Source organism: Cucumis sativus, chromosome 4 (genome assembly GCF_000004075.3).
Source record: "Cucumis sativus cultivar 9930 chromosome 4, Cucumber_9930_V3, whole genome shotgun sequence".
Classification (NCBI taxonomy): Eukaryota; Viridiplantae; Streptophyta; class Magnoliopsida; order Cucurbitales; family Cucurbitaceae; genus Cucumis; species Cucumis sativus.
Genome location: NC_026658.2, coordinates 23757643 through 23771873, shown reverse-complemented (window position 1 = coordinate 23771873; position 14231 = coordinate 23757643). Strand labels below are relative to the sequence as shown.

The following is a 14231-nucleotide window of genomic DNA, read 5'->3' as shown; positions in this document are numbered from 1 at the left end:
CCAACGGCTGTGATTCACTCGATCTCATCAGTGAAGCAACTCACATGGCTGAAATCCCCACCCCGTGAACTCAACCCCTCTGCAGTCTGCACTATTTTGTTCGGTTTCTTCATCTTCTTCCACAAAAGCCCCCATTAGGGTTTTTGTTTTTTATTTTATTTTATTTCTTGTTCCTTTTCCCAACTACCATTGCACGCCTTTTTGCCTCCCCTTTCTTCTTCAACAGATTTCCCTCATTTCTCCTATAAATACTCCATTCCCATGTCGTCTTTACTTCACCACCTCCGTTTTTCATCACCCCTTTTCCCTTTTTTCCATTCCTCTCTCTTACTCCGTTCCTCTTTTTTTTCCCCTCTTCGTGCTTCTTCTTCTTCTTCTTCTTCTTCTTCTTCGTTTTCCTCTTCTTGTTCTTCAACTGCTGATTTCTCGAGGGAGTTGCTTCCAGTTGCGTCGCCGGTGCTTAGGAAGAGATTACAAGACAACAACAACAACAACATGACGGTTGGTGCTGGAATTACTATATCCGACGCCAATTTGACGGTGTTGGGAAATCGTGTTTTATCTGATGTTCATAATAACATTACTCTCACGGCAGCGCCGGGAGGTGGTGTGATGAACGGCGCCTTCATAGGAGTTCAATCTGATCAGATCGGTAGTCGCCGAGTTTTTCCTATTGGGAAATTGATGTATGTTTGTTTTTTTTTTTTTTTCCCTTTTTTGTTTTGTTTTTGGAATTGATTTTAGGTTAATTTTTCTGTGGAAATTGAAATTTGGTGTGTTTGATTGATTTTACAGAGGGTTGAGGTTCTTATGTGCTTTTCGATTCAAATTATGGTGGATGACTCAAAGAATGGGGTGTTCTGGTCAAGAAATTCCATTCGAGACACAATTTCTTGTGGTGGAAACACGTGATGGTTCTAACATTGCCGGAAATGGAGAGGAAGGCGATGCCGTTTATACTGTTTTTCTTCCTATTCTTGAAGGCGATTTCAGAGCTGTTCTTCAAGGGAATGATAACAATGAACTTGAAATCTGTTTAGAAAGCGGTAAGAATTAAATAAGAAATATCATTCAAAATCAGATTAAACAGAAAGAATTTAAATGAAATGGATCCAATAATATAATAATAGCCATGAACATTGAACTGAATTATGGATCTTCTTCTTCAACGTGGACTGCACGATCAGATCAACAATAAAGTTAATGACTACTTCAAAATTAAAGGAAGAACAAAAACAAAAACAAAAACAAGAAATGGTTGATGAAGATTGTTGTTGAAATTCATTTAATGGGATTTTAATTTTGATTGGTTGCAGGAGATCCAAGTGTAGATGGGTTTGAGGGTAGCCATTTGGTGTTTGTGGGTGCTGGATCAGATCCTTTTGAAACCATTACTTATGCAGTCAAGTAAGTTTTAATTCTTTCCATTCCTTTCTAGCTAGAAAATAGATACACACTATAGCTTAAATTATAAATATATTTTTTGTCATTATTAAAATCTTAATTGAAAATTAAAAGTAAAAATGAGCATAGTTACCTAGGTTAAACAACCAGATTAGCTATTCTTAATATTGTCGTTATTTGCTAATCTTGTTTATAATTTGTCTTTATATGTACTTTGTTTCCTTTATTATTTGCTTCACATGTGTTCGTTTAGGGTTATTCATTGATGAGATGTTAAGAAAATATTTTTATTTTTATCTTCTAGAATTTCTAACTCTTTCTATTAAACGCTTCTATATTTATTTGTTATAATTTTTTTTAGAAAATCATAATGACAAAACTCTTAATATATAGTAAAATTTAGTCCTAAAATTTGTAATTTATTTCATGAGGAGAACTTAAATTTTATATATAGCAAAATTATGGAATAAATTGAAATAGTAGATAAATATGGATATTGCAAAAGTAATATGTAAAAGGTAAAAAGGTAAAAAGAAAAAAGAAAAATGCTTGAAATTGGATTCGATCTCAGCACCCATCTTTCTGGGCCGGCTAGCACGCCCCTGGGGAAGAAGCCGAAATGAATACGAAACATTAATGGTCCAATATTTAAACACAAAACAAGCCAAAATCAAATAACAATATATCTTTAATTTTTCTTTCATTTTGTCCACACGTTTATTTTTATAAGTTTTTTTCTTAGATTTGTGATTAATTAATGCATTCTAAATATTGAATATATATATATATATATATATATATGTTTTTATCAATATGGCCTTTTTAAAAAACAAAGATAAATATTTGATTTCATGTATTTTTATATGAAAAATTATTGTGAAAATAGTTTGATTTTATTTTTGCATATAAAACGAACTAAAAAAGCCACTAAAATTTTTGTTGGGTTTTTTAAGAAAATAGAAAACAAACAACACAATTATAAAAACATCTTTTTAGTTTTTCGTTTTTAGAAAATAGAAAACGAAAAGTAATTACAAAAATATATTTTTGTTTTGTTTTAAAATAAATGAAAAAGTAAAAACCAAAAAATGGTTACTTGTTGACTTTTGTTTAAAGATCAAACATGGCCTTGGAGTAGATTTCTCTTTTCGGTTGTTAAAGTTTTGTTTTGTTTCATTATATAGGTCCGTTGAGAAGCATTTGCAAACTTTTGCTCATCGTGAAAGAAAAAAGGTACTTCCATCATTTACATTCGTAATTTCATCGATTGACGTAAAAGCGTAACTAATGGGTGAAAGTAAATTGAATATCATATCTTCTAGCACGAATGAAACACATTTCCTTAATTCAACAACTTATGGATCAATATCATTTAACTATTGTATACTTGACGGTTGACAGATGCCTGATATTTTGAACTGGTTCGGCTGGTGCACCTGGGATGCTTTCTACACTGATGTCACTTCAGATGGCGTCAAGAAGGGTCTTGAAAGGTTAATTTTTCAACATGGCTACATATTTCTTAACTCTGTTTAAATTTAACCTTGATAAACAATCATTGACAAACGCTTGAATTTTGCAGCTTTGAGAATGGAGGAATTCCTCCCAAGTTTGTCATTATCGATGATGGATGGCAATCAGTTGCTAAGGATGCTGCTAGTACTGATTGCAAAGCTGATAACACAGCAAAGTAAGTTGTTGATTTTGAATGATGTTTGGTTTTCTTCATTAATCAACAGGTAGTCGAGCTAACTCGAGTGTTCTTTATTCAGCTTTGCAAACAGGTTAACACACATAAAAGAGAATTACAAATTTCAAAAAGATGGCAAAGAGGGTGAAAGAATTGAGAACCCTGCACTTGGTCTTCAACACATTGTGTCCTACATGAAAGAGAAGCATGCGACGAAGTATGTCATCTGAAATCGATTGCTTTTGCAGTTTACAAAGGTTGTAAAATGAGATGCTTATGTGTTTCTTGATTATTTTGTACCAGGTATGTTTATGTTTGGCATGCCATAACAGGCTACTGGGGTGGTGTGAGTTCTGGAGTTAAAGAGATGGAACAATATGAGTCCAAGATTGCGTACCCGGTTGCATCTCCTGGGGTCGAATCAAACGAGCCATGTGATGCTTTGAATAGCATCAGCAAAACTGGACTTGGCCTAGTGAACCCTGAAAAAGTTTTCAACTTTTACAATGAACAACACTCGTATCTTGCATCTGCTGGTGTCGATGGAGTTAAAGTTGATGTTCAAAACATTCTTGAGACGCTTGGAGCAGGTCATGGTGGAAGAGTTAAACTTGCTAGAAAATACCATCAGGCTCTTGAGGCATCAATTTCTCGAAATTTTCAAGATAACGGAATCATTTCGTGTATGAGTCATAATACCGACGGTTTATACAGGTGACCTTCATGTTTCATCTTTGATAATCATGTGTGAATGTGCTTGTTTCAAAGGCTTAACGGCTTGACGTTTACAATTTCATCAGTTCAAAGAGGAATGCTGTTATTCGAGCTTCCGACGATTTTTGGCCTAGAGATCCAGCATCTCACACGATTCATATAGCATCAGTTGCTTACAACTCCTTATTTCTTGGGGAGTTTATGCAGCCAGATTGGGATATGTTTCATGTAAGGACAAGTTATTATTGTTGTTCGAATGGCAATTTCATCGATGACTAATTGTGTGCTAACTTGAAAACATTATTGATTTCAGAGTCTTCATCCTATGGCCGAATATCATGGAGCAGCTCGTGCCGTGGGAGGATGTGCTATATATGTCAGGTATGATTTGTCAAGATCAATTAATCTGCAAGCCATCTTATAACTTCAAGGAAATAATTCTTATACTCTGATTTTAACAAACATTATTGTACAGTGACAAGCCTGGTCAACATGACTTCAATCTTTTGAAGAAGCTTGTGCTCCATGATGGTTCTATTCTGAGAGCTAAGCTCCCCGGACGACCGACAAAGGACTGCCTATTTGCGGATCCTGCTAGAGATGGAAAAAGGTTCGATTATCAACTCATCATTATAAACAGGCTGATTAGATTTCACTGCAGAACTATATTCTAAAGCACTTATAATTTTGCAGTCTATTGAAGATTTGGAATATGAATGATCTTTCTGGAGTTGTTGGGGTCTTTAACTGCCAAGGAGCAGGATGGTGTAAGGTTGGAAAGAAAAACCTCATTCATGACGAGAATCCCGACACAATCACAGGGGTTATTCGAGCTAAGGATGTTAGTTATCTATGGAAGATTGCAGGCGAGTCCTGGACAGGGGATGCAGTGATATTCTCCCATCTTGCTGGTGAGTCTTTATTCATATAGATATCCTTTTAATCAGTTATGCTCCACATTTCGTAAACTTACACTCTATGTTCTCGCATTGCAGGAGAAGTTGTTTACCTACCACAAGATGCATCGATGCCAATAACCTTGAAATCTCGAGAGTTCGATGTCTTCACAGTTGTTCCTGTCAAGGAACTAGCTAATGACATCAAATTTGCTCCTATAGGTTTGATGAAGATGTTCAACTCTGGAGGAGCTGTGAAAGAAATGAACCATCAACCTGGAAGTTCAAACGTGTCACTGAAAGTTCGGGGTTCCGGGCCATTCGGGGCATATTCCTCGAGCAAACCGAAGCGTGTAGCAGTGGACTCGGAGGAGGTAGAGTTCATATATGATGAGGGTGGTTTAATCACCATTGACTTGAAGGTACCAGAGAAAGAGTTGTATCTTTGGGACATAAGAATTGAACTATGAGAACAAAATTGAAAAAACAATGATTCTTTTCTTGAATATTTCTAAGAATTTGGATGGATGGGAAATATTCTTTTCTTTATGATTTTTTTTCCCATTATGTAACTCCTTTTGTAAACCCATTTAAGAATGGGAATAAAGTCATTTTAATAAAATTAAACAACAACATATTTAGTTCTTGATCTAACACTTTTAGTTTGAGTTATGAACTTAATTTATAATTACTTATTTGAAGGGAGGCTTTGTGTGTCTTTACATAGTGTGTAATATTTAATATTGCTCTCATTCTTATTATAATATATAGTTTGAGAAACCTTAATCTGTAAAGATGACTAAAGCGCATGAGATAAATATATGCATTTTCTTTTTCACACACTTCAATTTTTTCTTCCTTTTCTTTTTCCCTTTTACACTTAACCTATGCTGGATTTATAACCATTATAATTTCAAATAATATTACTATATATGTACTTTTATCCTTCTTCTATTGAATTTTAAAATGTTAACTTCTAAAATATAGTTTTGACAAAGAACAAAAGTGAATTTGGCATTACCAAAATCGCTTCAACTTCCTATATCATCAATAATGTCACTAAGTGATTTTAATCCAAATTGTAAATGAAAGGCAGTATAACTAATCAATACTTGTAAGGTAAAGGTGTCACTACACAAATCTTAATAATATAACATTATATTTTATTTCTCTATATTGCAAAATTAACTAAATTATTTATAAATATAACAAATCGTTGATGTCTACTGTCCGTTATCATCAATATAAACAATGACGTTTTTCTATATTTGTAAATAATTTCAACAATTTTTATTATTTAAAACAACTACCCTATATTTATCTCTATAACACTCGTTGGTATAACATTAATTATCAAAAACTAAAACTTATTTTATATATAAAAAAGAAAATTTTTACATTTTTTTTTTTTGTTACGAGGTAAGAACTATCTATCTAAAACTATAACAATAACATCTTATTACAATAAATACTATCTAAAGTTATCAATTTACTGCAATAAACATTATTTAAAAAGAAAAAAACTTCATCTTTCCATTTTACTGTTTTACATCCAATAAAAATGATGTTTAGTGTATCAAACTAAAATAGTTTATATTGAAGGTAAGTAGTGTTTTAATTTTATTTATTAATATTATTACAATGATTAATTATTATTATTAATAATGTGTAGTAGATGAGGTTTGGACAGGCTTTATCTTTACTCTAACTAGATACTTTCTTTTCTTCTTCCACATGGCATTTTGAGCCTCAAAAAGGGTCAATTAGCAAATTGGTAATTAATAAAAAATGGGAATATTGCATTTTTTAGCCCAAAAAAAAAAAAAATGCATTCCTATGTACTCAAAGTTTTTAAAAGCACTAAATTGAGTACAACTTTTTCTCTGTCTACCACATAAAGCAAGCTAAGTGCTATCACAAATAAACAAGAGAGAGAGAGAGGTACTTTGACAAAACTTTATGATAAATTTAAATGATTATTTGTTGATCCCTAACCACATGATATAAAACAAGGAGTACTAACCAATAGAAATGAATCAACTACCATGACTCTTTGTTTTATAAAACTATGAAAATTAATCAAATAACTATTGGGACGTCCCAACTTGGTTTAAGTGGAGTATCGATCTATTATAACTTATTTGATCAATATTTGAGTCTCCTATTATAATATTTTATGTTCTCAATTATTATAATCTAAGACTTAGCTATGTTAAAATTTATTAAAAATATTCGTTGTTTACTGTGGTCGTTTTTTTTTTCTCTTTGTAATTGTCATGACTTCTTATTGTCAACCTCCAAATATTCTTTGAGTTTTGGAATGATAGCTTATGCTTATTTGTTTAAATATTTAAATAACTCAATCAGTTAAGACATTATGATAAGTTAGATGTTTGAACTTTCAAGCCACATGTTAAACTAAAAAAAATGTTAAAAAATGAGTGAATCATTCCTCCAATTGTTTGGTAAAGTTACTCAAAAATGTATGTACATTAAAACTAAGCATTAAAGAATAGAGAAAATGAATGAAATTGGAGAGTAAAGAAATGGTCCCTAAATAGAAACCCATATGGGAGACAAACTTATTTGTCTAACTCTTGCTTTGTCCCTTTGTTTAATGCAAGTAATCAAACTCAACCCTATTGTTCTTTTTAACTTCAAAATCATTTATTTAAGTCTTTGAAGTGAGGCTTTCCTAAACCCCACAAGGCACAAAGGCTAAAGCCTAAAGGAAAATTCCCTTGTGACCCCTCACATTCATTATATTCATTGGGTTTATAAAAGCCCAAACAACCCAATATGCCATTACTTGAGTGCCCTTTGGTCCACTTCTTCTCTTCTCTCCTTTATTAACCCAATTAAAAAGAGGTCTCTCTTGATCCCCTCTCTTTAATTTTGCTTTAGTTTGGTGTTAAAAAAGAGATAAATTTTATTGGGAGTTGTGTACTTACAAAAATCAACATGTGGGTCAAAGATTAAAAGCTATATTCTTTGAAATGGGAGCAAATTAAGTCATAGTACTATAAAATATTCTCTCCACTTCTTTCTTTTTCTTAAAAAATATAGTTTCATAAGATCATACACTCATCTAATTCAATCTCCACTAACTCTTGTTCTTGTTCTCCTCAAGGTATGTGATTCCATATGATAATGTATATATTCCCAAAATCTATAGCCATCGCAATTGAAATAATTTTAAACAAACTTTTCCTTTCATCTTTTTTAAATTATAATTTTGAAGAATTAGAGAAATTAATATCTTTATTGACTTGATTTTTGTAATTGCGTTGTTGAAATTTAGTTATTTAATTTGTGTGGTGTATCAACTTGTGGAGTAGATGATAAATTATAATTGGACAAGGAAACAAAGTGAGTAATGGTGTATATGATGATATTAGATAAGTTTATTGTAAGGAAGGGTTTGACGTAATGATGAGTACACATAATGTATTCCAAACTTGTTTTAGACATATTGTCTCCCCACATCTTCATTGCTAATCCACTTTTCACATCTCCATCATTCACATCACTATTTACGACTTAACGCTCCAGATCATTCCACGTCTCCCCCTCTTTCCATCCTCTTTACCACACCCAATCCCTTTCCCCCCACTCCTTATATATATATATATATACACGCACTCACACAAATGTTATGTTATGTGTAACGGACACTTCATGCAAACCAAATGACGATGGAGTCTCGCCGGGAAAATGGCTCCTCCGCTGAGATTTTTTCCTTTCCGAGCACTCCAGTTCTGGATCAGGATTCCGATTTCGAATTTGGATCCATTACTCCTGATTCTCCTTCTACTTTCAACAATTCTCCCGCTGATCATTTGTTCGTTAATGGCCGTCTCTTGCCTCACTCTTTTCCGCCACAGCCGATTAGTGTTTACGCTGTTGATCTTGCTTCTCGTCAGACCAGCAGAACGAGCAGTGTCGGGAGTAAGGACTCATTCATGTCGTCGCGAAGTAATAGCACTAATAGTAGGAGCAGTAGCAGTTGCGGCAGCAGTACTAGCGCGAGGACGAGTTCGAGCGATAATAGTAATAATAATAATAATTTGGAGATTAGATCCTCGAGATTCTCTTCGTATCAGAAGAAATCGCAGAAATCGTCTGTTTCCGCTCAAGTGTACGGATCGTGTCAGAGATGGCAGTTCATCGCATCGGTGTCTGTACCGACGTCGCTGAGTCGGGAGAATTCGAGAAGGAAGAAGTCTGTGGAGAAAATTGGGGGAAAATCGGATTTGAGGAGGAAGAAGAGGCGGGCGGAGAAAACATCGACGGCGAGGAAGAAAAAAAAGAAGAAGAAGAAGAAGAATATGTGGTTCGGAAGGAAGGTTTTCCGATGGATTATACTGGTTTGTAAGGAATGTCATGCGATCGAACCGTCGAGGAAGGATGAGATTGCGAGGAAGTCGAAATTGACGACGATGACGACGAAGCCGCAGAGTAATTGAATTTAATTATTATTGATTTATAGTTTCTTCTGGATTTTGCCTCTTGCTGATGATATATGATCTGGTTTTTCATCTATCTCTTAATTTCGGGAATTTACTTTTCTTCAATTGTTGGCGTTTTTTTTTTTTTTTTTTGTTGATATGAATATGATCTCAATGATCTCTCCCTCTCTCTCTCTCTCTCTCTTTACAATGTTGAGTAGCAGAGAATTAAAGTTTGTTAATAATTTGTAATGATATATATGAATTGAAGATGATCTATATGATGAGTTTTTAACATGAGATTTGATCTTACAAGTTGCAAATCATTATATAGGAAGAGAGAATTAAGAGTTTTCAATTGAAAAATAGTTAGAATTGCCCGATAATTATAATTAGTGGTATTTGATTCAATTTTGTGATAATCGTTAACAATGATTTTCTTTATTGTTTGTGATCATTAATTAGTGTGGAAATGCACAGAAAATATAAAGATTTGTTGTTGGGGAATCATATCTTTTTGCATTTCCAGTTGGGCTCACCCATCTTTAATTTTTCCAACCTGTCCGTCCATAGGAGATTTTAGTCCCATAAACATCATATGTATCTGATCAATCGATCCATAATGTGGTTCATCATTTTGAGTCTACCATAAAACGAGGCTAATCAAATAACTCCACAAATTGTAGCTCTCATTTGAATTCATTTTAATTTTGAGTTTGATTGGATTTATTTTCTTTTCGAAATAGTAGCGTGTATTCTCATTAGATTTGAAATATTAGCATATATATAACGACATTTTAAAAAATTACAAATATAACAAATTCTGACCATAAGACTCTATCACATTAGAAGAAGACTTTAACAAAATTTATTAGATATATGTAATTTTTCTAAAATGTTGTTGTACACTTCCAAATCATTTGATAACGATCTTGCTTTTTGTTTTTGTTTTTCATTTTTTAAAAAAGCAACTGGACTTGATAAATGTATTCTTGTTTCTAAATTTTAAGGAATGTTTAGTAAAATTGTGAAAAAAACGAGAAATTGTGGAAAGTGTTTCCATTTTATTTGATTTGATTTCTTATTTATTTTATAATTGCTAATTGGCTGGTTGGTAGGGAAACATTAATGATTTTGTATTTTTTTTTTTCCTCTTCTTTTATTAATTTATCATATATGTTCTTTTTCTTTCATTATTATTTTTGATATTTATATGTTTAATATTTAGATGGGTGTATTATTTGATTTTCAAATTTCATCCTTAATTTTAAGTTTTATATTCTGTTTAGCTACATTTACTTAGTGTTTCTTTTCGTATTCATTACATCCTTAATTTAATTTTGAGTTTTAAACTATTCAATATTTAAATTTATATATTATCTTGATCTCTCAAATTTAAATATTTAATAGATTTATTTATATGTTTTCTTAATTTTAAATTTTAAACTTTGGAATAGATATATTTTAATATTTAAATTTATTATTTTTCGCCTTCCTTCTAAATTTGTTAGAGCTTTACCTTATATAAAAAAATTTACTAAAACATTTATTCTATCTTTAATATTTTAACATTTACATAATAATATAATTAAACGAATTTGAATCAACACCATCTAAACAAAACAAATGAACTTAATCACAAATAGTATTCTAAATAAAAATTTAATAACATGTCATTAATAAAATCTATTGTAATTTGTCATTAACTTTGGGACAAAAATGATCAATGACGTACATTTGATCATGTTAATGTTTTATAATTATTTTTATACGTTTTTATTTTTTTACATAATTTAATTATATTTAAACTAAAAAATAATCATAGATGTTATGAAAAATAACAAAAGAAACAAGAAGCACGAAAAAATAGTTATTAAATATAGTCTCTTTTTCTATTCTAAAAAAGAAGAAACAAGAAACAAAAACGTTATCAATCGAGCTCTTAATTATTATCATAAAGTTGATGGTCATTTTAATTAACATTTTGATTTTGATTTTTTTTTTTTTTTTTGATTTGGATATGGGTTATAATTTTTAAAATTTGGGTTGACCGAATACATCTTGAATTTCTATATTATTAAGATATACATATATTATAACTTAAAAAATGACTTTTAAAAGCTTATTGATTTCTCTATAATTTGTATAATTTTTAAAGCCGTCGAACATCCAAAAAGTCATATACCTCACTTCCACTATATTATCGTGGCTATTATCAGTCGACCCTTGCGACCACCAACATTGGTAGTCAACTTCGATAACAACCAACTAAAGCAATCGTTATTTTAAATTAATAATTCATAATCTTTCTTTTAGAAAATAGTTCATAGTCTTTTATAGTTGCTGGTAAGTATAAATTCGACATTATTAAAAGCAATTTTAGTATATAACGAACCAAGCAAACTTATGATTAAAAAAAAAATCGAGAAAAGAGTTGTTGAACACACTTTTATTTTAAACAACATCCTTCAAAAGATCGACTTGAAAGGACTCGAGCCTCTAAACTTTATACTCTTTATATTTTATATATATAAAAACTACATTAATATTAATTTTAGAAGTTAGCCCAATGGATTTTCTTTTAACTCTCTTTAAATTTGTTTATAAGTTTAGTCCAAAAATAGACTTTAAATTGATTAGTGACTAAATGTTTCTTTTTTTGGCATAAAAATGGTAAGATTGTGTATATAAAGAAGGCCAATGATTAAGACACCTAAGGTTGTCTCTTATTTCATATATCTTTTTTTTTTTTTTTTGTAACATGAAGTAATAATAATAATTTAATTTTTCTATAAAAAATGTCACATGCCAAATTTTGTTTCGTTGAGTAACTAGTTGAGATACATCAAGATTTCGCACTTGATTTAGTTTTTTTATATATATTTGAGTTAATAAAGTGTAGTTAAAAATAAGCATAACTCAACTGACATAATATTGGTACATTCAACTTCGAAATTAAAACTTCAATTTCCTTTACCTATCATCGAGAAAAAAATTCTGAAAAAGATGAAATTGAATTTATAATTAGAGCACAATATTGAAAAGATTATGGTGTTAGTTTTCCAAAAATAATATTAGTCTTAAGAATAATTAACCCTAGACCGAAAATTGTCCCAACTTCCATAAGTTTTCAAATTTAAGTGGTTTTTTAAGAATTAATTACAGGAAAATTGCATCAGATGACAAAAGTATTTAGGAAAAAATAGCTCATAACATAACTTTTTTGCATATTACGAATATGACAAATATGACAAGTAATTAGTGATATCAGACGCCTATCAAAAGGTATGAGGTTATTAGAGAGCTAATCAGAAGGTTATTAAGTTTTAAATATCAGAAGGTTATTAAGTTTTAAATTTACTACTTTTACAATTTAGAAAATATAATGATATGGACTCTATTATCATAATTTTTTTTCCTATTTTTGCAAGCACATGTTAATTATAAGGAAAAGTGCTCAAATCTCCTTCCCTTCTCAAACCTCTCTTTTCTTGGGAGAAAAATTTCAACCAAAGTTGGAAGTTTGATTCTTCTACCCAACAGATTAGTCTTACAAAAAAAAAAAGGTCTAAGTGACTTATTTTCTTTCGAGTCGAGTTTCTATCTTCTATGTAAGTTTTGTAATCCTTCCCTTTTAGTAAAGTCTTGAGTTTTATTCGAATTTAGTTTCTAAATTTCAAGTTTTATTCTTTAAAACTCACTTAGTTTTTAACGTTAACGTTCTAAAATTTAAAGCAATTATAAAATAAAGCTTTAAATTTAATTTTAATCACAATAAAAATATCGAAACTCGTTTGATTACAATCCTTTTAATTAACCAGCCTGCCCTAAAAACAAAAACAAAATATATAATTAACTAAAAAATAAAGTTAGAAAGAATTACCTCTTCAAACTTAAAAATTGTTTTTCTAAAAGAAAAATCAAATTTTAAGGTCTAAGTTTCTACATATACAACACATACTATACGACACACAACTATAATCCACGTTCTATAATAACCATAGACTATAACCGCAACATCAAAATCTCAACTTGGTTCAGTAATTCTGTGGGTGAAAGGCAACTAATGTAGTAATGTAGTAATTATGATGTATAGTTTTTGGCCTTTTTTCTTAATTTTCAACACTACCATACTCCTAGAAAAGCTCAAAATTAAAATCATTGAACTTGAAGGAGAAGTTTCCATGAGAGAAGGCTATTAGTAGGAGTAGAGTCATTGGTAGGTTTAGGGACTATTATCAAAACTACTAATGTTTGTTGTTTTTTCTTTTAAATTACAAAACACACAATACTATGCCTATCAAACCTCATCATCTTCCTATCCTTTTCTCTTATCTTTATACAATCAACCAATTTCTGCTGTCCTTTGCTTTACTTTCTCACCTCTCTATATCAAAAAAAACATGTACGTATTATAATTTTATTTCCTATTAACTGTCCAAACAGAAAATCTAATGATTCTGTCAATTGAAGGTGAAGCAGTGTGTGAAATAATAAATAACATCAAATTAAGGTTCTTATTTGGGAAAGAAAAGAGAAAGATATACATTCCTTTACCATCTTAATTACACTGCATATGTTATGTTATAAGTGTTACAACTTATAAAATTGAAATTTTTCAATAACACATTTAACGTTTTTCGAATTAGGAATTTCTTTGAGCGAAGTTGATGGATTCTTTAGATATTTTTATAACTTTGATTTAAAGTTTAAAGATGAAATCCTATTGGTATTGGTGTTTGCTATAAGTGATCCAATTTTTGCCACCAAATTTTGAAAAATAGACCTATTTAACATTTTTGAAATTAGGCCTAAAAGGTGTTTTATTATAAGGTGGAAAAGGAAAATAAACCTGATTTTTTTTTTGTAGAACTAGAACTAAAATTGTTGTCAAATCAAATGGAATACCAAAAAAAAGTATTTTGCAAAAGCAAAAAAAAGAAATGTTATTAAAAATATAGAAGCTAAATTTTTTAAATCAGAAATAATTATTGTTGCCTCAAGAGATGTACTTGTGAATAAAATTATGATGAAAAGAAATCTAATTAATTCAAATACTTTCAAATTTAGTGTTATATT

At 30.6% G+C, this 14231-nt stretch overlaps 2 protein-coding genes across 2 annotated transcripts; both read left to right on the top strand.

Annotated features, from left to right (window-relative positions):
- The first annotated feature begins 216 nt into the window (after positions 1–216).
- AGA1 (probable galactinol--sucrose galactosyltransferase 1) lies at positions 217–5358 on the top strand. Its single transcript, XM_031884280.1, has 13 exons — positions 217–686; positions 796–1046; positions 1317–1407; positions 2589–2637; positions 2806–2897; positions 2987–3094; positions 3177–3311; positions 3398–3808; positions 3895–4036; positions 4122–4189; positions 4284–4418; positions 4502–4719; positions 4804–5358. The coding sequence occupies exons 1-13, from the start codon at positions 262–264 to the stop codon at positions 5172–5174; spliced, it is 2496 nt and encodes an 831-aa protein (XP_031740140.1). The 5' UTR covers positions 217–261; the 3' UTR covers positions 5175–5358.
- Positions 5359–8131: 2773 nt separating this feature from the next.
- Positions 8132–9452, top strand: LOC105435294 (probable membrane-associated kinase regulator 3). The gene has a single exon (XM_011655763.2). It carries the CDS (start codon positions 8394–8396, stop codon positions 9168–9170), a length of 777 nt encoding a protein of 258 aa, XP_011654065.1. The 5' UTR covers positions 8132–8393; the 3' UTR covers positions 9171–9452.
- The last annotated feature ends 4779 nt before the right edge of the window (positions 9453–14231 follow it).

Coding starts and splice junctions, on each gene's coding strand:
- LOC105435294 (XM_011655763.2), top strand. CDS start 8,394: ATGACGATGGAGTCTCGCCGGGAAAATGGCTCCTCCGCTGAGATTTTT.
- AGA1 (XM_031884280.1), top strand. CDS start 262: ATGTCGTCTTTACTTCACCACCTCCGTTTTTCATCACCCCTTTTCCCT. Junction 1,047..1,316: donor TGAAATCTGTTTAGAAAGCG/GTAAGAATTAAA, acceptor GATTGGTTGCAG/GAGATCCAAGTGTAGATGGG. Junction 3,095..3,176: donor AAAGCTGATAACACAGCAAA/GTAAGTTGTTGA, acceptor TTCTTTATTCAG/CTTTGCAAACAGGTTAACAC.